The sequence below is a fragment of the Melospiza melodia genome, chromosome 1 (genome assembly GCF_035770615.1).
Source record: "Melospiza melodia melodia isolate bMelMel2 chromosome 1, bMelMel2.pri, whole genome shotgun sequence".
Classification (NCBI taxonomy): domain Eukaryota; kingdom Metazoa; phylum Chordata; class Aves; order Passeriformes; family Passerellidae; genus Melospiza; species Melospiza melodia.
Window position 1 is genome coordinate 158,896,965 of NC_086194.1, and position 22,230 is coordinate 158,919,194.

General features: G+C 36.7%; 1 protein-coding gene across 3 annotated transcripts in view; it reads left to right on the forward strand.

The window, feature by feature from the left end:
• The window catches only part of CSMD3 (CUB and Sushi multiple domains 3), a 588,763-nt gene that overhangs the window by 178,095 nt on the left and 388,438 nt on the right, over positions 1–22,230 (forward strand). For all 3 annotated transcript variants that reach the window (XM_063173375.1, XM_063173384.1, XM_063173392.1), the window contains exon 5: positions 7,520–7,727. In XM_063173375.1, the coding sequence (XP_063029445.1) occupies positions 7,520–7,727 (208 nt within the window). The remainder of the gene's footprint in view (positions 1–7,519; positions 7,728–22,230) is intronic.

The window sequence follows — 22,230 nt, forward strand, 5'->3', positions numbered from 1 at the left end:
TTGATGTAGTTTCTCTCAATAAAAAAAGAAAACCCAACAAAATCCATGAGATCATCAGTAATTTCTAAAATCTCAAATATTATGTTATTTATCATCTTTCACATTTTTCAGGCTTGGTTAAAAGACAAGTTTTAAAGGCAAAATTACATTTATAAATCATAGTAAAAAATGTTTTTCCCTGCAGAAATTAAAAATAATGAGAAATAAAATAGTTGAATTTCAAGTTGATGAATTGATGTATTTACTTATAGGGTTTTTTTTTTTCCTTTTTTTTGTTGAAGCAATCAACTAAAGTATTTTCTACTTTTCTCTTTATTCCATTTTTAATGAATTTACTCTTATGTTTTCTGCCCCTCAGCAACTCAAAGAGTAAATATCAGGGTTGAGAACCATGAAATCTAAATGAGTATCTTAATGCTGCAGAGTTTCTAAGCTTTATTGTTTCACAAAGCAATAGGAAACAGTTTGATCATCAAGAAATCTTTATATATTTTTCTGTTGAGCTTATATTCATACAAGGCCTGCCCAAATATTTTAATTTAAATTATCTTGGTTCGCAAGCAATGAAAACACCAATCTTTTCCCAAAGCTCATTTTATGTGAGAAAAACCTGTAATTAATTTTTTTGTCGGAAGACAGCAGTAAAGGCACAGCTGACTGATATACAGACTGGTTATTTTTGTTAAAAAAATCTTATTAATTAATCCACTAATTCATGTCCTGGTCTACTAAAACAGAAAATTTAAAAAAACAATTCTATGTACATTTTTAACCAAACATATAGGTAAGAGTTCAGGAGGCTGCACCCTTTGGGGCTTTTTTTTTTTTTTTTGTGCTGTTGTTTTTTGTTTGTTTGTTTGTTTTGGTTTTTTTTCTTTGTGTTTTGTTTTTGTAAAAAAGACAAAGTATTGGCTTTCTGTGCTAAGACTTTACTTGCATTTAAATGTTTCCTTCCTTCTTTATAGAATAAACAACAATAAATGAGACCTCTGTGCACCATTGACTAGAAAACAGTTACTTTTCTTAGCAATACAGAAGAGCCTAACTTGCCTAAATAGCATCCATAACATGACGTTCCCTTGGAGAAAAAAAGGGGTAACTCTGAGGATATCATTGAACTTTTATTTATTGCCAAGTAACAAAAGCGTTTAGTCAAGATGTTAGAGCACTTAAGCACCTAGAGAACAGTGATTTCCTCTGCTTTCACCTTGGCTCTGTACCTTCCCCTCACTCCTGCTGCACCTCACCTTCCTTAGGCCATTGACCTGTGGCGAGGGGACAGCGCCCACAGCTCCCCTTTGTCTGTCATCCTTCGCTGCGTCCTCATAGAATCGTGTCTTCCCCTGCTGCCCTTTGTGCCCTTGGTGCCCCCTGTGCCTTCTCTGCCACTCTTGCTGCCTTGGTGTCCTGCTGTGCCTCCCCTGCTGCCCTTGGTACCCCACTGAGCCTCCCCTGCCACCCTTGTTGCCCGTGGGGCCCTGCTGAGCCTCCCCTGCCACCCTTGTTGCCCGTGGGGCCCCGCTGAGCCTCCTCTATCACTCTCAGTGCCTTTGGTGCCCTGCTATGCCTCCCCTGCTGCCCTTGGTGCCCTTCATACCCCACTGTGCCTCCCCTGCTGCCCTTGTTGCCCTTGGTGCCCTTCTGTGCCTCCCCTGCCACTCCTGTTGCCCTTGGTGCCCGGCTGTGCCTCCCCTGCTGCCCTTGTTGCCCTTGGTGCCCGGCTGTGCCTCCCCTGCTGCCCTTGTTGCCCTTGGTGCCCTTCTGTGCCTCCCCTGCCGCCCTCAGTGCTCTTGGTGCCCGCTGCCCTCAGCATGGCCAGGCCGCGGTGCTGGTGCAGCTGCGCCGGGCCTGGGCCATGCATGGCCGCCTTCCTCACGGGTCACCCCATGTTGCCCAATCCCGGCCTCCAGGCAGGCACAGGCTGTGTGGCTATTGCAGTGTTTTCCCCTGGCACAGGCAGTTCTTGTGGTTCTATCTCAGTGGTGGTAGGTGGGAAGGCAATTTATTCCATTGAACCTATGTTCAAGCACCATTTAAACTCCTCACCTCTTTAGCTACAGATGCATTATTTGATTTTTTTATTTTTTGCTGGCTGTCAAATCTGTGTAATTTTACTAGTATACAGCACAAAAGTGCAAAGTGAGAGATCTGAGGATGTGAATCATGTCAATTTATAGTCAACACTGTGTTTATTTGGAATTTAAAATCTATGAGTTTTACAAATCAACACAGAAAATAAGACTTCCATTTGTCCTCAAGAACTGTTTTATGTCCCTCTACTCAAAAGCTGGATGAACTTTATGTAAGCTGAAAAGATGAAAAATTTTCTGCAAAGCTATCCCGAAAGATTTTCAGTTGATGGTTGTTTTTCAATCTTTATATTTCAATTTCTGGAATCTGTAGGGTTATTCTTTGTGCATAAATTACGAGGAAAGGCTGAAATATTTTCATTGCTAAAGATTTGTAGAAAAAGTCAACATATAAATGTTGCTCAGATATTATATATTTATATATCTATCTTGCATTCTATTTTGGAGTTTCTAGAATGTATCAAAATATTTTATAAAATAAATATAATATACATTATACTATAGACACTGATCTCTATACTGTACAGATCCATTCTTTTAATCTCTGACTCTAAGCATTACATTATTGAGACTAAATTGAAGAGCTAGTTTTTATTTAGCAGAGCTAGATCTTGCTAACCTAATGAGAAGATCTTTCACCCAGGTCCACTGGGTTTTTGTGGTTGTTTACCAAAGCTTGAAGTCTTATTGAGGAGCAGAGGATCAAAGTACACACAGAACAGACTCATGAGGGATTTTCTTGCACTCTTTTTGATGAAGTTGAGTGACCAGAAACAGCTCTCAAGTCTGTACGCAAGCAAATGTGGCACAAGAAGCCCAAGAATTGCAAATTTACATGTGATCAGAGATGAAGGACATAATTAAAATCACAGAGCCACAGCAAAACAGTTGGCACTGCTGGAGTTCTGCAATAGACATATAGAGAATCTCCAAGAGAAGTGGGCAGGAAACAAAAGCAGTAAGTGTTTGTGCAAAGGAGGAAGCAGAGGGAACTGGCATTGGCTATAGAGGTTCCTAAAGACATTTTTGTGCCTATGTAACCTATTACTGTGCTCATTAGCAAGTTTCATAATCAGACTATAATACTACAGATTTTAAAACTGAGTTTAACTTTTTAAGGTGCTTTTCACTTTAGCCTGTATGTTTCTATTCTGCCAAATGTAGCACAGCCAATGAAGAAACAGAATAAGAAACTAAATTGAAGATTTTTTTTTTTTTGTGAAGGCAGTATAGGATATGTGGAAAATGTAACTGTTTAATTTGCTACAAATATCTAGATAGATAAGATGATGTGATACATTATGTACCAGATTAAAGCTTGATCTACCATACAATCTCATTGAATTCTCAATGAAATCCACAAATTTGCATGTTGTATAAATCACTGATGACATTGCCTGTCTTTGATCATCCATTTTACTGTTCAATATTTATGTAGCATTATTGTATCACTGAAAGCTACAAGAATAAGCAGAAAATTAAATAAGACATAACTAGAGAAATATATTTCCAAAATTTATTATGAAAAGTGAACGGTGAACAGTAAAACAGGAATTAAAAAAAGATAAAATTTTATGAAATCGGATTTCACTGGAGATTATTTGAAGTTGTAGACATTTCACTTTTTCTCCTTCTTTTTAATGGGCATTTAGTCATAAGATTGTAAAAGCAAAAAAAAAGGAAGAGAGATAAGAAACTGCAGGTATCTGTGAACATAAATAGAAACAATCTATGCCCACAAAAAGTAAAACAAAAACCAAACCCCCAAAACATTACTTTCATAATCATCACTCATCATGATATCAGTGATACTCCCTCTGCACAAGAGCCCTTATGCATATTCAAACCGAGATCTTAATTTAAATTCATAATACCTTGAAAAGCTTTTTAATGCCAAGTCCCCTCTTGCATATCACTTTGAACAAACTTCCCCTCTCAGCATATGGTTAAGATCAGAGAAATATGTTGGGAAAAATGACATATTGGCAAGTAAGTGCATGTTTTGCATTTATGCCTTCATATCACATTTGCAAGATTGCTATTGGATAAAATTTCCCAGTACATGACCAATTCAATTTAATTTGAAAGCATGGAGTATGAATTATAAAAGTAGATTTTGAAATAAATCAGTATTAGCTATGTAATTGTAATTGAACCATGTCAGACTCTATCAAGTCTTAACTGAAGTGTTGTCTTCTTACAATTTCTGTGAGTTTTTTCCTTCATTTTTGCTAATTGGAAATTAAAAGGAGAGGGATGCAGACAATTCTTTCAAGGTATTTAGGTGCTTTACTGCTGTTTAGCTATTACATTTTGGCAGTAGTGATCGTAGTGTGCATTTGGCGTGGAAGCATGCAGCACATACACACACAACATAACTACATCCTTAAATTGTCTTGATAACCAACAGATAAATACATTCTCATTAACTACTGTCTTCCATCCTTTCACAGAGAGGTATCATTTTCCAATTTCATGGACTTCATCCTCCTCTCCAGATGTTCAAAAATAGTCCATGATTTGGGATCCATTCATCAGGATGGGTGCCTATGACAGGAGAAGCAGCACACTTGATGATTGGGCACCAGCACCAACCAGATCCAGGTCACTGCCACACTGTCCTTGCTCCTCACAAAATTCATTCTTCATAGGTTCATGTTATTCCTGCTGTTTACTCCCTGAAACAAAAATACTTGCACCGCAGATTATCTTTTCCCCAAGATTAAATGTCCTTGAGGCACACACTGGGTTTCCCCATCCTGCTGCTTTAGCCACCAAGTATACTGTGAGCAAAGACCATCCCATGAAAGGGCCTGTCTTTTCCCATGGAAAAAGAGGGTTAGGCACTTAAGTATCTTTGAGGACTCCTACCTTGGTAGTTTGTTAGAGGTAATTCAGAAAGTTACAGAAAGTCAGGGAAGGAGATTGTTGTGAATCTGCACCAAAATTACAGCAAAGATTATCTTTCCTCTCTTCCTTGTTCACATCTCCTGACTGGGCTTGTTGCACATTGATGAAGATCAGCCACTGTTACTCTTTATAAATGTTCCCGCACCAGTTATTCTTTTATTTGCAACATTTCATAGCTGACATCTAAGAAATTATGCTGCTTCAATTGTGATAGAAATAGGGGTGCTAAAAGAAGGTTGCACAAAATAACAATTACTACATCTTCTTTTATTTGTCAGGGTCTTGTACACTATGAAGTTAGTGGTAGAACTCCTGTCAACAGTGTTTGTCAATTTACTTGAAAATTAAATCTTTTTTTACACTGTCTTCACAACTTAAGGCATCAAACATTTGCATGGGCATAATGCTTTTCAGTCTTCTCACAGATGGGAGCTTTTACCTATGGGGATGTGATTGCAAGATTTGAACCAAGCAAATTATATTGTAGGCAGAGGAAAATAAAATCACAGTACAGTAATTCTGTTATTTATTGTTTTAATGCTTGCAATACACCAAGATGAGTGTGTTTTTAGTTATATATGCAACACTTAAATGTAGATTATATTAATTGTATTTGTAGTAAATTTGCTACATGAATCAGAATAAAAACCATGATTTTTTGTTTGGGCCATTTTGCTGATGGCAGCAAAATCACATTTTGGAAAAATTCCTAAACAGCTGTGGCTCAGAATAAACTGCACGCTCATTGGCATTGTTTATGTTTTTAAACAGTGCCACACTAATTTTTTAAGTTTTAGTATACTATAGCAACATTGTTAGTAAACAGTTTGTTGTATTTCTCAGAACTAAGATAGGTTTCTCTATAATTAATTTGTGAAAAGCAGAAAATGCATTCTGCAATACAGTAGGAAAGTTTGCAATTGTAAATTAGCAATTCAAAATTATTTTTCTGAATGTCTGTAATGCAGGAAAACATTATTTTTTTTTTTATTCCTTTCACAGTATGGGGACAGAACCTGTGATGTGATGAGGCTTCTCAGTTTTATTATATTTGGTGGATTCAAAGTGCTTTGCCTAATTATTAGGAATAAATTTAAAATATGTTTTTACTTTGTGTTTGGTTGTTTTGTTTTGTTTTGTTTTGTTTTGTTTTTTTAATCTGGCCATAGCATAATTTAGCAGAATTTTTAAAAGAGAAAACCTGGTATTTTAAACTTGTAAACTGCTGTAAAAAAGAGCCATGAATTTTTTTCTTTCTTTTTGAAGTGAGCCATTATGTGTGTCAGAATTATTTAAACTTTTACTCCGTGATGCTATACTCCTTAAAGTTGTTTGGTTTGTTTTTTCCTATCTTTATCATTCATTTTTCATCAATATTGACTGGATTTTCAGACTCTGAGGCAAATTTTATTCATACTAGCACTCTAATTGAGCAGAAACGACCTTCAAATATGGTCCAAACATTTGGGTAATAAACTGAATAAGTAATGCAAAATGGTATTTCCATTCAAGTTATTTGAAAGATATTTCCATTTTTGAAAGACAAAGCACTAAATTTACAAATAATTTTATTAGTTCACAGAAATAATTTTAACATAAGATCCTTAAAAATAATTTTTGAGTTATTAGGCATATATATACTATTAATAAAGAAGATACAGAACACCAATAATTTGAGAATTGTTTCATCATAGAACAAGTTCTTTTAGAACTGATTTTGTGAATATCCAATGTTTGCCTGGTATATTCAGTCTAAGATCATGTGCTAAAAAACAGAGAAATTTTGGTTTCAGAGCGCTGTTAAAAATAATCATTGTGATAATTGATCAAATAGTTCGCAGTTTCATATGACATGAAAAATGTATTTCTATGGTAAAATTGTAAATATTTGATCTATTAAAACATATTACACTGATGTAAACATCTTAATTGTGCAAGCATCTTGCATCTGACATTAAGAAATTACTCATGAATGGCTTTGGTTTGAAAACTGATCAGCTGTGGGAAAATGTGAAAATGATTTCTCAAGAATAAACCTTATTACTAGATACTCACTAAAATAAAATATGACAATAAAATTGGTATATGATGTGTAAGATTTTCATGCTTCTTTTCCCAGTATAATGTGGCTGCTGCACTTCATGTGTCAGACTGTTTATGATGGGAATTAAGCTTGAGTTGATTAATTAAAGCATTTTTGGTTAAAGCAAAATAGGAAATAGTGACATTTTTGCATGCTATTGTAAATTTAAACAATGCTAATCAAAATTTACACCTATTAATAAATAGTAGATTATAAAAATATGTGCTGGCACAAGTATAATAATCCTTAGGTAATTGGTAACTTGAAGCAATTACATTTTAGCACCTTAATTTTGGAGCAGAATTCCAAGTCAAGCATGTAAAAAAATTTTAAGCAATTGTTCACCTAAACAGCAATGAATTTCTATTCTCAGCAAGAAAGTATACATTTTTAAGGGGTGATTTTAATTTTTTTGTTTTGCTTTGTGTTTTTACAGCTGAGGATGCTTGTGGAGGAACTATGAGAGGATCAAGTGGAATCATCACAAGTCCCAACTTTCCTAATGAATATCATAATAATGCAGATTGCACATGGACAATTGTGGCAGAGCCTGGTGATACTATTTCACTCATATTTACAGATTTCCAAATGGAAGAAAAATATGATTATTTGGAAATAGAAGGTTCTGAACCACCTACAATAGGGTAAGTCAAATATTGCAACTTTAATGTGATAAAAAAGATGACAAAATGTGAAACTATATCTTTTTGTGAATATGTAGTCTTGCTAAAAAAAACCCTTCACATTAATAATTGCGACCATGGCATAAATGTTGATATTTCAATTGCAGCTGTAAAATGTTTTTTAAATATATTGTGAAGATGTAGCATCAAGATGAAGGGCACTGTAGACTCATTTACCTAATTGTGTCTAACCATTTAACCATTATTATAGGGAAAATGTGTATATTTAGAAACAGACTGGGATGGACTGTTGCACTCGGTAGGATTGGTGAAGCCTTCACAGAGTTTCATAATGTCAGAAAGTGAATGGTGTGGAGGCTTTCAGCACAGAGCTAGGGGGAATTAGCACTGGCCACACCTGTTGGTCATGGGCTGTCTCTGGAGGAGTTTCTGTACAGAGAACTGCATGCATGGTCTCTAAATAACGTGAGTGTGGTTGGTGATACACTTTACCAAGAAACATCTATCCTGATCTGTGAGACCAAACACCCTTAGCTGAATAGTTGCAGTACTTTTTGGAGCTGGTTTTACCACAAATATAGCACCTTCAATCAGAGTTTATGACTGTTTTTTTGTTTGTTGACTTAGCAGTAGGAACAATATTTTTGCTAGTCTGACTTCTTCAAATCTTAATCTCAATGTAGATGTGTTATGTAGGTGTTGTAACACAAGCACAAGAAAAAAAATAGTAAATAACTTGTTTCAAGACCAGATTCCATTAAATAGGAAAAATAAATTTTATACACTAAATATAAATTCTGTGGCTTTCTGGTCTGGTAGTTTTATGGTAACAACACCACGCTACTCAAGAAACATGTCAATATGACAAATCCTTTTCTTTATTTTATTAGTTTAAATAAGCTGTAGATTCACAGAAAAGGAGTTGTATACAAGTCCATAAATCACAGTTATGGTCTCCAGTAAAATTTTGATCTCTTAACTGGCTCATGAAGCTTTCTGGAGGTTCTGTATGACAGAAGCATGCGAGCAATAGGTGATACAAGTGGCTGGCTAGATACATTAAGGTCAGTAGAGAGTGGTTTTCTTCATATCAGTGTAAAGCCCCTCCAAATGTAACAGAGACCAAACAAAATGGGTTTGATTTTATAATAAGGAAAGATCTAAAATTAGATAATTATATTGTTTTAAAAGCATCAGATTAGGTTTCTGTAAGTGTTGCTTATAAGTAATATATTTTCACTGCTTCAGAATGTAATAAAAGTCTAAGATTTAGCAAATAGTGTTTTCTAATTTGAGTTAATTTATACTGCCACCTACATAGTTAATTACCTGTATTAGGTATAATTGCCATTGAGTTTTTCAAGCTCTTAAACTGAAATCTTTTAACTAGCTGTCAGCTAAAATAAATTTTAAACAATAATTTATAATAACTAGTGAGGTAACACCAATGACATACAGATATTATGAATCACTTGAATACCTAAATATGCATTAGATTTTTCTTAAATGTGTTTTATTTATTCATTTATGAGCTACAAACAATTATTTCATTTCTTGTTCTATAAACACAAGGCTCTATTCAAATGATATAATAAGATTATATATGGAAATTCCCATTATATGTTTGCAAAACATGAAAATTTACAATGCTAATTTAATAATTGCTCATGTACAGAAACAGACTGAGAACATATTCTTTTTTTAGCTTGTCATTTATATTCCCTAAATAGGACTGATGTGTTCAATTACAGAAAAGTATCCCCCCATATGTTGGGAAAAACAGCTTTGGAAAGCTTAATTAACAGCAATTTGTTAATTAGATTTACAGTGGTAATACTATATACGCCCTTAGACTATAGTTAATCTAAAACTAAACACAGGTTCTTTATCTTTCATTCTGTAAAAAAGTATTTACCTAATTTTCAAAATTACTAAAAACTTACTGGTTGATCTGGATAATGAGTATTATAAAAATTTCTTAGAAAATTTGGTGCTTTATATGACTGTTACACCTATTGATTTAAAAGAATCCCTCAAACTTTTCTTCTGAACATCTGCTGTGTTAAAAAAATATTTCTACTTTTTATTTCTAACTGAAATAAAGAACCAGATTGTGCATCAAGTGGATAGGCTGGTGCTATCCATAAGACAAGACTTGGAATTCTTTATGAAGTGCTAACTTGCTATAGTTTTGTAGTCAGTTGTTACAATATTTCAGTTTTGGCAGCCTTCTCTCTCAAGAAAATCTTGATAAGCCATTTTCATTTAAATAGCAGTAAAAAGTTATGTAGGTGCCCTTCAGAGTTCTTGTTGTCATGTTGCTTATTCTAACATTTGCCAGCTTGAGTAGAATAATAGCGTTTCTTAAATTTTGGAAGTGAAACTGAAGGAAAATTACTTATTTGAGGAAATTATTTTACCTATTTTTTTTCAATAAACAAAAAACTGAAAGTTAGTAAGATCTAGTGAAATGTTCCTTTTTGTCTACCAAAAACTAGGCTGTGCCAAACCAATACACAAGTTGACAGCTGTTCTTCCTCCATATTTGGAGGGCTTGGTTGTTAATTAGTATTTCCTGACTCGAAATTCCATTTTACTAGTGCTGTGAAAGAACAAAATGATAAACAGAACCTGTAAGAAATATTAGTGAAGAATATACTAACTAGTGATAATTAAAGTGAGGGTGAGCAGGCAGATAATATCTGTTATGGAAAAGGGTATTTTCTGGGGTTGGTTTTTTTTTTTTGTGTGGAAAATGCAGCTATCCATGTTAGATAAATATATGGTCACTTTTATTGCCAGTTTGGTTGCAATAAAAATTAGCCTTTAGGAGGCATTTAAAAATTAAGTGTGCTGCCACAACAATTAATCTTCAAGAGACACATGCATTAATAAGACAGATTCTCAATCAGAACTTTTTACCAAAGTGTTTATTTTATTTATCCAGTGCTCAAACAGGTTAGAGTTATTTTCATTTAATGTACTTTATTAAATAATGCTCATATAAAAGGCTACAGAGGAAAACCTCTACCTGACATAAATGTGGCAGCACAGGGATGAAAATCACACCTCAATAGTACAAGTACCAATGAAAGTAACAATATGTTGAAAGAAACAAACCAAAACAGACAAGACAAGAAGCAGAGGTTCTCATAAGAAGAGATTAAAATAGGAGGGAAAAAAATCCGACCTAAGGCCCAGCATTTTTTTTCTTGAAAAATCATTTCAAATTAGTGACAAGTATGACAATCTCTGTTTTAATAATGAAGACTGTTGACACTGTTTTAGATAATTATAACTACTTTCTCATTAATGCAAAGTTTTTAAATCTGTGTTTAATGCTAAGAGGAAGTACTCAGGAAGGTAAGGTTTATGAGTAATATGATTTTAATAAGTATGATAAAAGTGCCCGATGAAAAAGTTTGTAATCTGATAACAGTTGGATTTATATTTAAATAATAGCACCCAAATTGATATTGCTTATCACAGGAAAAATTATTTCAGAGGAATGTCATGGCTGTAGCCAAATAGGTAGAAAATTTTATTCAATTAATAGTGCAAGCAAAGTGCAGTCAGAAAAACCTCCTGTAATTATCAGAGTGTTCGTTAACTGATAGTGAATAGAATTAATTTTACTGGATTTAATTGCAAAAACAAAATAAAACAAAAAAACAAAAAACACATATTAAAAAAACAAACAAAAGAAAACCCAAAAAAAAGATAAAAAATGTCACTGCAAAAATCAGCCAAGTTTTGGAGTGCCTAAATCCTTTTCTTCTAAAACAGGGAACAGAAGGTAACAGAGATAATGCTTAACTGTGGAGCAGGGAGAGCAGAAAATCATGAATAGGAGGAATACCAATGCTAAAAATATTATCTAGTTTGAGCCTTTGATAATCCATCCATTGTTTGTTATCATTTTTATGTTTTTCTGAAGGACTGAGAACAAAAATAAAGTTCTTTACTTTCTTGGAAACAAAAGCTTTCCACAGAAGTGAGGTATTTCTGTCCTTCGCTGTTTACTTCTGTAATTTAATTTTTATCTTGGTGATTCAGCATTTCACCTGTGGCATTTCCATGAGGTTGTTTGGAACTCTCCTAAAAGCATTCTGTAATGTGTAGGGTTCAGGCACAATAAGTGTTTAAGAGGAGAATTTGTTAAGTGACTGTGGAGGTTAATGACATGTTCTTCATTGTTCTATTGTGTGATTCTATCTGGCATTCATCATCTGAAAAGGGCTTTGAAACTGGCTTTACATCTGGTACTCTCAAATTCTTACTGAAACATGAGAAAGATTTGAATGTAAGAGAGAATAAGATATCAAATAATATGTTTAACAGCAGAGGCAGAGGCTCTTCTTGTGTTATTTTCTACTACTTGTTCTTGTGTGTTTCTGAAGAAATAGAAGGCCCTTCCATACTGAGTACCCTGTTTCATTGGGGTTTTCTGCATTAATTTCTCAGGTTTCAGTTCAAAGTCCAGCGACAAACGTGCCTCAAACTTTGCAGCCAGAATAGACACATATAAACATGAGTTACATGATGAAAATCTGGTGAAAATCTGTAACTCCAGGGTAGACACCTTGCAGTCTATGCTTTTTATAAAAGTTACTTTGTGGCATTTCAATTTAGTGCTTAGTAAAAGGAGAATGTGATTCCTAGAAATTGTCATATCCATGGAAATAGAAATCAACCTAGCTGTAAATCTAGAGTTTAACTCCGGAATTCAATATGTTATGTATGTGTCCACATAACCAGCTTGTAAGGAAACACAAGACAGAATGACCAAATTTTATAAGCAGGATAGTTCTGCATGGAAGGGAACTCAGAAGCTGACTTGTCCAATCTACTGCTGAAAGCCAAATCAGCTTTTAGGTAAGGCAAGGTTACCCAGGCCTTTATCACAGCATGGAGTCTAAACAATCTATGTGGACAAGCTTCTTAATTTCCTGACTGTCCTCATGAGAGGAAAAGCTTTTCCATTTTTCCTACTTTAGAAACCATTGTTTTCAGTCAGAAACAAAACACAATAATTTATTATGACCAATTATCCATTTGAGGTACAAACATCTCCTGAGTTCTCTTTCTTCCTTATGGGTAGGCAGTGGTATGGCCTTTCTCCTGAGCAGGTTGGCTGATATGGTCAATCCTAGCTCATGGTTTGAAGATCTTCCTTCGTCAGGCTCAAGTTGTGCCGTTCATCTCACAAGGATATGTACAGGAGCAGAGATATGATTTGTCCTGTCTTCCTCTAGAATACTAAATGCTAAAGCTTATCTGGCACGTGCGATTTATAACTACATAGTGGAGTGAAGCCTCAGTGAGAAAACCATCTGTTAAATTCCAGCATGTATTTACATCATACACGTCAGGTGCAGGCACGGAATCCCCTTGGCTCACTGTGGTACAAATGAACAATTTACATGGCCGCTGTGATGACGCTTTTGAAAAAATCATGTCCCCACTTCTATTTCTGACTCATCCCCTACCTGGTATTGGCTCAGACATTCACCCAGTCACAAAGGAACTGCATCAGGAAGTGACACAAGTTAAAATCAAGCTTTTTTCCCCCCTGTGTTAGTGAGCAGCAAACACAAGAGTTGAAGACAATGACAAGGCTTAGGGAGGGGAATATTGTTTCTTCAAGCAATAGAACAACTTTATTGTCAAAATAAAGCCTGATCTGTTGTCTTCTCAGGTACTTGTATGTTGAATAATGGTACCTATGCAAAGATCTAGGTTTTTTTTTCCCCCTTTTGCAGTGGGTGCAGAAACTTCAGAGTTATTTTATTTCCTTTATTTTTTTATACTGTATCCTTAATTTAATTAATTCTTGTGATGATATGAAATATTTTATTTTTATTAACGTACACAGTGTCAGGAAGACAGTATTCGGTTGCTGTTTTTGCAAAAGGTGGTTAAAAGCACTTCTTTTGAGGAATCTTTTCTGAAGCTGCTCCTAATTTCTTACACTTCCTATGTTCAGGAGCACTGAAAAAAGGAAACATTTGTAAACCTTCTCTGAAGCCACATCTTTTCATTATTCTGATAGTACTTTTTAATATGCATGAAGTTATTCTCATCTGGAGTCAGATATTCAGCAGTTATCAAATGAGCAGTTATACATTGGATGGGCTTTTAATGTATATTCTTCTCAACAGAGATAGGATTATATTATTTCACAAAGTCTTATCAACATTCAGAGGCAATTTGTAAAACAGTTCTCTTGAATCTTTATATGCAAGAACAGTACTCTGGTTTTCCCATATAGGTCTTAGACAAAGACTACTGCTTTTTGTGCTTCCATGGGTCACTTTAATCCTCCTTTGATGAAACAGACAAGAGTGCTTCCAATGTGGCTTATTTGTAACTCTGCATTGTAGAAACCAGGTAAATAATGGTCTAGACCTGGGGGACTTTGTTAATGAATACTTAAAAAGTGTAACAAAAAGAAAGAAAAGTCGGAATAGAAAATTAGAAGCCTCATACAGCCGATTTGGGGAATAAAATAGGGGTAGGAAGATGGCTTGATGATTTAACAGGGAGCACTTTCAGCGTGCTTACTGCAGTGGAATACTGCGCTTGTTTTGATGTGGTCATTCACTACAGTCTCAGGATGGCAATTGTTGGAGTAGTAAGGGAGACATTGCTCTTGTCTTGGCTGAAACATCAGTGACTGAACTCGTAAGTAAATTTTATGCTGCGTGAGCTGTATGGTCGGGGAAGGTAAGGGAAGGCGCAGGGAAAAAACATCACAACCAACCCAAACCCCAAAGAAAAACTAAACTGAAAAATATATAATTGTTTCATTCCAGAGTAATTAAAACTTAACATTTTCTTCTCATATGTTCTGAGTCTCTGTCACCTTTACTTTATTCAGCAAACGTAAGTAGCATGTTGTGGGAGAACAGTGATCCCTAAAGAGATAATCCCAAATCACTCGCATTCATAGATTCTGAATTTAAAATTTTAGTACGTTTTGTATGCTGAGTAAACTACATGCATTCATAATTTCAACTTTTATGTCTCAGGCTACAATAGCTAAAAGTATAATATTTTGAATACATGAATGAAATCCTTTAAATTAATAAATTCTGACAAGATAAAACATTATTTATATGGGCCCTACAGGCTAATCATAACTTCACAAACTAATGCTTCTTTTTGTGATTGTCCATCTGTTTTGCCTATGAATATCACATTAAGACATGTAGGGTGTAAATTCATTTGTAAAATGAACCAGTGACTAAACCAACCGATTAAACATCTTTTGAATCTGCTAATCTGCAATTCCATTATATTAAGGTCAAACTAGTGTCAGAACAATTTTTTTATAATTACTTGCCAGTGATGCAGGTGTCTAGTGACAACACACAACTTTGCGGCTATGACCTAACAGTCAGTAAAAAATCAAAATAAACCAGTCATGTACATTTACTGTATGTTTATTTCTTCTGCATACAGTAGGTCATGCAAAATTTGACTCTTAAGGTAGTCATGCATTGGAATAGGTTGTCCAGGGAGGATCTTAAACACCTGGTGTTTAAGAGATATTTAATTAAATTATATCACTGGGTGATATAATTTGGTGGTTTAGGGACTAGAGTGGTAGTGCCGGGTTGATGGTTGGTCTTGATGATCTTAAAGGTCTCCCAACCTTAATAATTCTCTGATTAAGTGATTTCACCTGACATTATCTAATTTTTATTCATAATAAATTGTAAGAAGCAAACTATACTTTCAATGGCAGCTTTATTTGGTTGTTTTGTGAGGCTTTTTCATCATCAGCTACATTCTATCCTCTACTAAAAAATTTTATTAATGAAGATCTATCCAGATTAAGTGAACTCCATTCCTCTTTCTTTGCTAAGTAGACTTTTTGGATATTTCTGTAAGTAAGGATATTTGGATATTTCATAAGTAAATTGTTGGTAGCTTCACATCTCTCCACTAACCTTTTTGGTATCCAGACTAGTGTCTTTGAACCTGCAGAAAAATTACCTACTGCATAGTGCATACTCTTTCTTCCTGAAGCATATAACACAGGTGTTGACATCTTTCATGTGGAAAAATTGCACTGCTGCAGAAATTCTTTTCCCCATTATTTTTTATGTCAGAGGAAAAGCTCAAACCATCATCTCTATTTTCCGAGCAAGAATGTGCTGTCCTGAATGTCCTAAGGGAAGTTAAAAGTAAGGTGAAGGACTGTTTGTATAAGACTTATTTTCTGTTTAGTAACTGACACTATGCCTGTCAAGAAAAAGAATCAAAACAATTCTGGACTGAAGCTTCCAACTTTTTACCTAACTTTCCAATCCTAATTAACTTATAGAATATGAGATTAAATCCCAAAATGCATGCATGTTTGCTTGTTTGTATTTAGGTTATTTTTGAGGTACATGTTTTCCAGAGAGTTAATTATAAAAGGGCAATTCTATAATAAGGCGGAGTTAAAGAATTGCTACAGTGTTGAATGCAATTTAAAGCAGAGTTCAGCTCCTATGGGAGAGAAATGAGAGATGATTATGAGAGAGGCAAAGGCTAACAGTCATTAGAGTATTATTTTTTCATTTAGCTTTGAATTACAATTAATCTAACAGCAAGACCTTCCACCAGCTTTTAATGGATTTAAACTAGGTAGCTGAAAGTTACATGTTTACTGAAAATTTCACTAACTATGAAGCCACAGCTTTGCTGGATAGGCTGGAAATTATTTTTATTACTGTACTCTTTGAGCATCAGGCATATAAAGGCATAAATTGGAGTGTAACAGAAATGTTGCCATTCCATCTGGTTTTGGTGATTTTGAACAGAGGTTCCCCAAAACCGTGAAGCAGAGCAGTACATTTTATTATTCTGCTCTATAAAGATTCCACAGAAATCATAAATTGTTAAACTTTAATTTCAAGTATGTGCTGCTGTTTAAAAGTGATGCAACTTGGTTTAAATAAAAGTCTTATCTATTTAATATGACTTTTCTTCTTAGTTTGTGCAAAGATTGCTACGTATGCACAAAAAGGGTAAACATGAACCTGGTGGTTTCAATAGCTTACCTCAGTTTACACAGTGGAATCCAGATACTTTGCAAAATATCTTGTATTCCTGGTCTCTGATTTTCCTTTGTGTTCACCTGGAAATATGGGGCATAGATTTCAACTTTAGTGGCTCAGAATTCATGATAGGAGTATCTGTTGTGGTGCTCAGATTGAAAACCATTTTATACAAGCAACTGGTTAATTCCAGAGACTATGTATACATGTTTTCCCATTAAAAAATATCTAGGGACAAACACTGTGAACTGAAGTTTGCAACTCAACCTGAGAAAAATCAGAGTTTGGAGTAAGATGCCATTGGTGACAACAGTACTCAGACAGATAAATAATTGGTATTTTTTTTGTGCTAAATAAGATGGTCAAAAAAGAAGGTACTGTATACATATTTGTCCTGAATACCTATTTGTCTGCATTGATCTAAGCAAAATAAAAATATTTCCCTTTGTATATATTTTAATGTACATCTGAATTTAAAAGAAAAAAAAAAAAAAAGAAAGGAAAAGACTAGTGCTGCCAACACTGAATCACAGAATCACAGAATCACAGAATCACAGAATTTTCAAGACTGGAAGAGACCTATAAGATCATCTAGTCCAGCCGATGTTCTAACTGTTCAACTAGATCATGGCAGCAAGTGCCACATCCAGTCTTTTTTTAAATTCTTCAAGGGATGATGCCTCCACCACCTCACTGGGTAAATGATTCCAGTTTCTGACCACTCTTTCTGTGAAATATTTTCTTCTTACTTCTAACTTACATCTCCCTTGGCGCAGCTTGAGACTGTGTCCTCTTGTTCTATCCGTTGTTGCCCGGAGAAAGAGGCTGACCCCCAGCTCACTACAGCTACCCTTTAGGAAGTTGTAGAGAGTGATGAGGTCACCCCTTAGTCTCCTTTTCTCCAGGCTGAACAACCCCAGCTCCCTCAGTTGCTCTTCATATGGCTTGTGCTCCAAGCCCCTTATTAGTTTCGTTGCTCTCCTCTGGACACGCTCAAGTAACTCGACGTCCCTCCTGAAGTGAGGGGCCCAGAACTGGATGCAATACTCCAAGTGAGGCCTCACCAGTGCCGAGTACAGGGGAAGAATGACCTCTCTGTTCCTGCTGGCCACTCCATTTCTGATACTGGCCAGGATGGCATTGGCCCTCTTGGCTACCTGGGCACACTGCTGGCTCATATTCAATCGACTGTCAACCAGCACCCCCAGGTCCCTTTCCACCCGGGCACTATCCAGCCACTCCATCCCCAGCTTGTATCGGTACAGGGGATTATTATGGCCGAAGTGCAATACTCGGCACTTGGACTTATTGAAGCTCATCCCGTTTGATTCTGTCCATATGTCCAGCCTTTCCAAGTCTCTCTGAAGAATCCTACACCCCTCTAATTGATCTACACTCATTCCCAATTTGGTATCGTCAGCGAAACTACTAATAAAAGACTCTAAGCCCTCATCCATATCATCAATAAAAATATTGAACAAAACTGGTCCCAACACAGACCCCTGAGGGACACCACTGGTGACTGGTCGCCAGCTAGATGTGACACCATTCACCAGCACTCTCTGGGCCCGGCCATCCAGCCAGTTCTGAACCCAGCAAAGGGTATTCCTATCCAGACCACGGCCAGCTAGCTTGTGTAGGAGTATGCTATGGGATACAGTGTTGAAGGCCTTGCTGAAATCCAGAAAAACAACATCTACAGCCTTCCCTGCATCCACTAGCCGGGTTACCTGGTCATAAAAAGTGATCAGGTTAGTTAGACATGATTTACCCCTCCTAAATCCGTGCTGGCTGGGTCTGATACCCTGGCCATCCTGCAAATTTTGCATGATGGCACGTAATATGAACGTGCCATTATTTTGCCAGGTATAGATGTTAGACTGACTGGTCTATAATTGCCAGGATCATCCTTTGCGCCCTTTTTGTGAATGGGTATCACATTGGCCAGCTTCCAGTCATCCGGAACCTCACCAGTAATCCACGACTGTTGGTAAATGATAGAGAGTGGCTTTGCAATCTCATTTGCCAACTCTCTCATCACCCTGGGGTGGATCCCGTCTGGTCCCATAGATTTGTGAATGTCCAAACATTTCAATAGTTCTATAACTGCCTCTTCTTGGATAATGTGGGGACCATTCTGTTCCCTAAAACCATCTACCAGTCCAGACGGACGGGAGTCTTGAGGGCAAGTCATCTTCTCTTTAAAAACCGAGGTAAAATAGGCATTGAACACTTCTGCCTTCTCCTCATCTGTAAATACTAAATTCCCACCTGTGTCCATTAAGGAACAAAGGCTGGTCCTACCTTTTTTCCTACTATTAATATATTTATAAAAACATTTTTTGTTATCCTTAACAGCGGTCGCTATCCTGAGTTCAAACTGGGCTTTGGCCTCCCTAATTTTTTTCCTGCATACTCTAGCAGCCCTCTTGAATACATCCTTGGAGACCTGACCCTTTTTCCAACTCTGATACGTCCTCTTTTTATTCCTAAGCTCTTCCAAGATCTCCTTACCCAGCCAGGCTGGACGTTTGGCCCGTTGACTGATCTTTTGGGATACAGGAATGGTTTGTTCCTGCGCCTTCAAGATCTCTGCCTTGAAGTAAGCCCACCCTTCCTGAACTCCTTTATTTTTAAGGGCGGCTTCCCAAGGGACACTCTGAATTAATCTCTTAAACAGGCCAAAGTCCGCCCTCCGGAAGTCCAATGTACGAGTTTTACTCGTGCTCCTCCTAACATCGCCAAGTATTGAAAACTCTATTATTTCATGATCGCTCTGCCCTAAACGACCTCCAACCATCACGTCTCCCACCAGCCCATCCCTGTTTGTAAATAACAAATCTAATGTAGTCCCTTCCCTGGTGGGTTCATCTACCAGTTGTAACAAAAAGTTATCTTCCATAGTTTCTAAGAATTTTCTTGATTGCCTCTTGACTGCTGTGTTAAATTCCCAGCAGATATCTGGTAGATTAAAGTCACCAACAAGAACAAGGGTTGATGCTCTTGAAACGTTGCACAACTGCTTATAGAATAGATCGTCGACTTCTTCTTCTCGATCAGGTCGACGATAACAGACTCCCAATGTGATGTCGGCGTAGTTAGCCTTCCCCTTAATTCTTATCCATAAACATTCGACACCTTCTTCCTTTGTTTCAATTTCAATGGCATCGAAGGTTTGCTTAATATAAAGAGCTACGCCACCTCCTCTTCTTCCTTTTCTATCTCTCCTGAAGAGTCTGTATCCAGCCAATGTAGTACTCCAGTTATATGAGTCATCCCACCACGTTTCCGTGATGGCAACTACATCATAGCTTTGCAGTTGTACCATGGCCTCCAGCTCTTCTTGTTTGTTGCCCAAACTTCGTGCATTTGTATACATGCACTTCATCTGGGCAACTGAGTTCACCCCTATCTTACGTTTACAATTCTTGGGCCTGCTTCCAATTAGCTCAGCTGGTTCCCATTCCCCCTTCGAGCTTAGTTTAAAGCTCGCTCAATGAGGTCTGCCAGTTCATGAGCTAAAATCCTTTTGCCCTTAACGGAGAGGTGTACCCCATCTGATTCCAGCAAAGAAGATGCTGTAAAAGTCTCACCATGGTCATAAAATCCAAAATTATGTCGATGACACCAACCCTTAAGCCACTTGTTAATGATACGAATTTTCCTATTTCTTCCATCTTTATCCTCCGCCACCAAAGGGACTGAGCACATCACTACCTGTGCTCCTGCCTTGTCAATTACCTGACCTAGTACCCTGAAGTCCTTCCTGATTACCTTAATGCTCCTCTTCTCGATCTCATCACTGCCAGCCTGAATTATCAGCAGTGGATAATAATCAGAGGGCTGAATCAGTCCAGGAAGTCTCTCAGTAATATTTTGTACCCGGGCCCCAGGGAGGCAACAGACTTCCCTGTGGGATGGGTCTGGTCAGCATATAGGACCTTCAGTTCCTTTCAGGAGGGAATCACCTACGACGATTACCCTTCTTTTCTTCTTGGTACTAGAGGTAATAACTCGTGTTGCAGGTGAAACATAATTAGGAGGTTCACTAGGCAGACAATTCTCTCCTAAACCATCTAGTTGTATCTCTGGATCCAATATCTCATACCTGTTCTGTAGTGGTACTTGGCTGGATGATGGAGGGGGACAGATTTTTCCATTTTTACCCCTCACAGGGACCCATTCCCATTCCTCTTCATCCACCAAATGCCCTTCTAGCGTCTGAGAGTGGGAGGTATATAAATCCTCAGTCTCTTGGTTAGTAACCTCCCTTAAAGATGATAGGGCTGAACTCCACCAATCTATTTCCCTTTCACTTTCCCTAATACTCCTTAATCTTTCTACTTCCTCCCTAAGCTCAGCCACCATTAAAAGGAGGTCATTCACTTGTTCGCAGCGTAAACAGTTCTCCTCCACAGCACTCCCTGATGCCACCAATAAACTCAAACATTCTGAGCAGGGGTGCGTCTGTACACTCACGTCCTTTTTGGAGGGCCCAACTTGATCACTTACACCAGCCACAGCTTTTGATCTTGTAGAAACCATTATTAACAAACACCCCAGAAACAACCAGACGGCAGGGGATTCAAAATCCGGAGGTTCAGGAATCCGGGGATTCAGGATATCCGAGAGTTTAGGAATCCAAGGATTCTAATGCTGAAGTAGAAGAGCAAGGCATTCTTTGTATTCTGAAAAACTGCAAAAAAAGCTACATGTAAAAGACTATTTGATGAAAAGAAGGATTTAATTCATCAAGAAATTGGTTGAAAGAGAAGAGAGGCATTATATAGGCATATGAAGATATTTGTTTTTATGGAAAAAAATATTTGTCTAAAAATATGAAGGATTAAGGCAGTTTGAATGGAATTTTGTTACTGTTTATGGGTAAATAGACATCAGTATTGTGGAGAAGGACATCAGGCATTAAAAAACCTACCAAAACCACTTCAGAAAAGAAGGGGCTAATATAATCCACAGGAGATCTGGCAGTAAGTGGAAGTGAATATATCAAGTACATAATAGCAGGCTACCCTATTTCAAAAGAAAGATATCTATCACAGTAAGAGACCTTTAAAGCTCCTGGTGCAGTCATAAAGATATACAGAGCAGAAAGAAATTTTGCAAAAGGTGAGAAAAGAACCACATGACTAATGAATAAAAGCATAAAATACTAAGAAGCTTTGAGAATAAGTAAGAAAGGCTATCACATTTGCTGAATTACAATTACCAAAGGATATAAAAGACAATGATGGAGAGAGCTTGTAACTACATTACAAGGAAAGAGAAAACAAGAAAAATTGGTTCCTCAGTGAAACAAAAGCAGCAGAGGGCAAAGGAAAGGCACACCTGGAGAGTTGTAATAGAGACAGTTAGTACTGAACCATGTAAAAATAATGGAGTAGGTGATGAAAAACTACTGAATGAAAAAAATTAATTCTTTTTACCTAGCACTT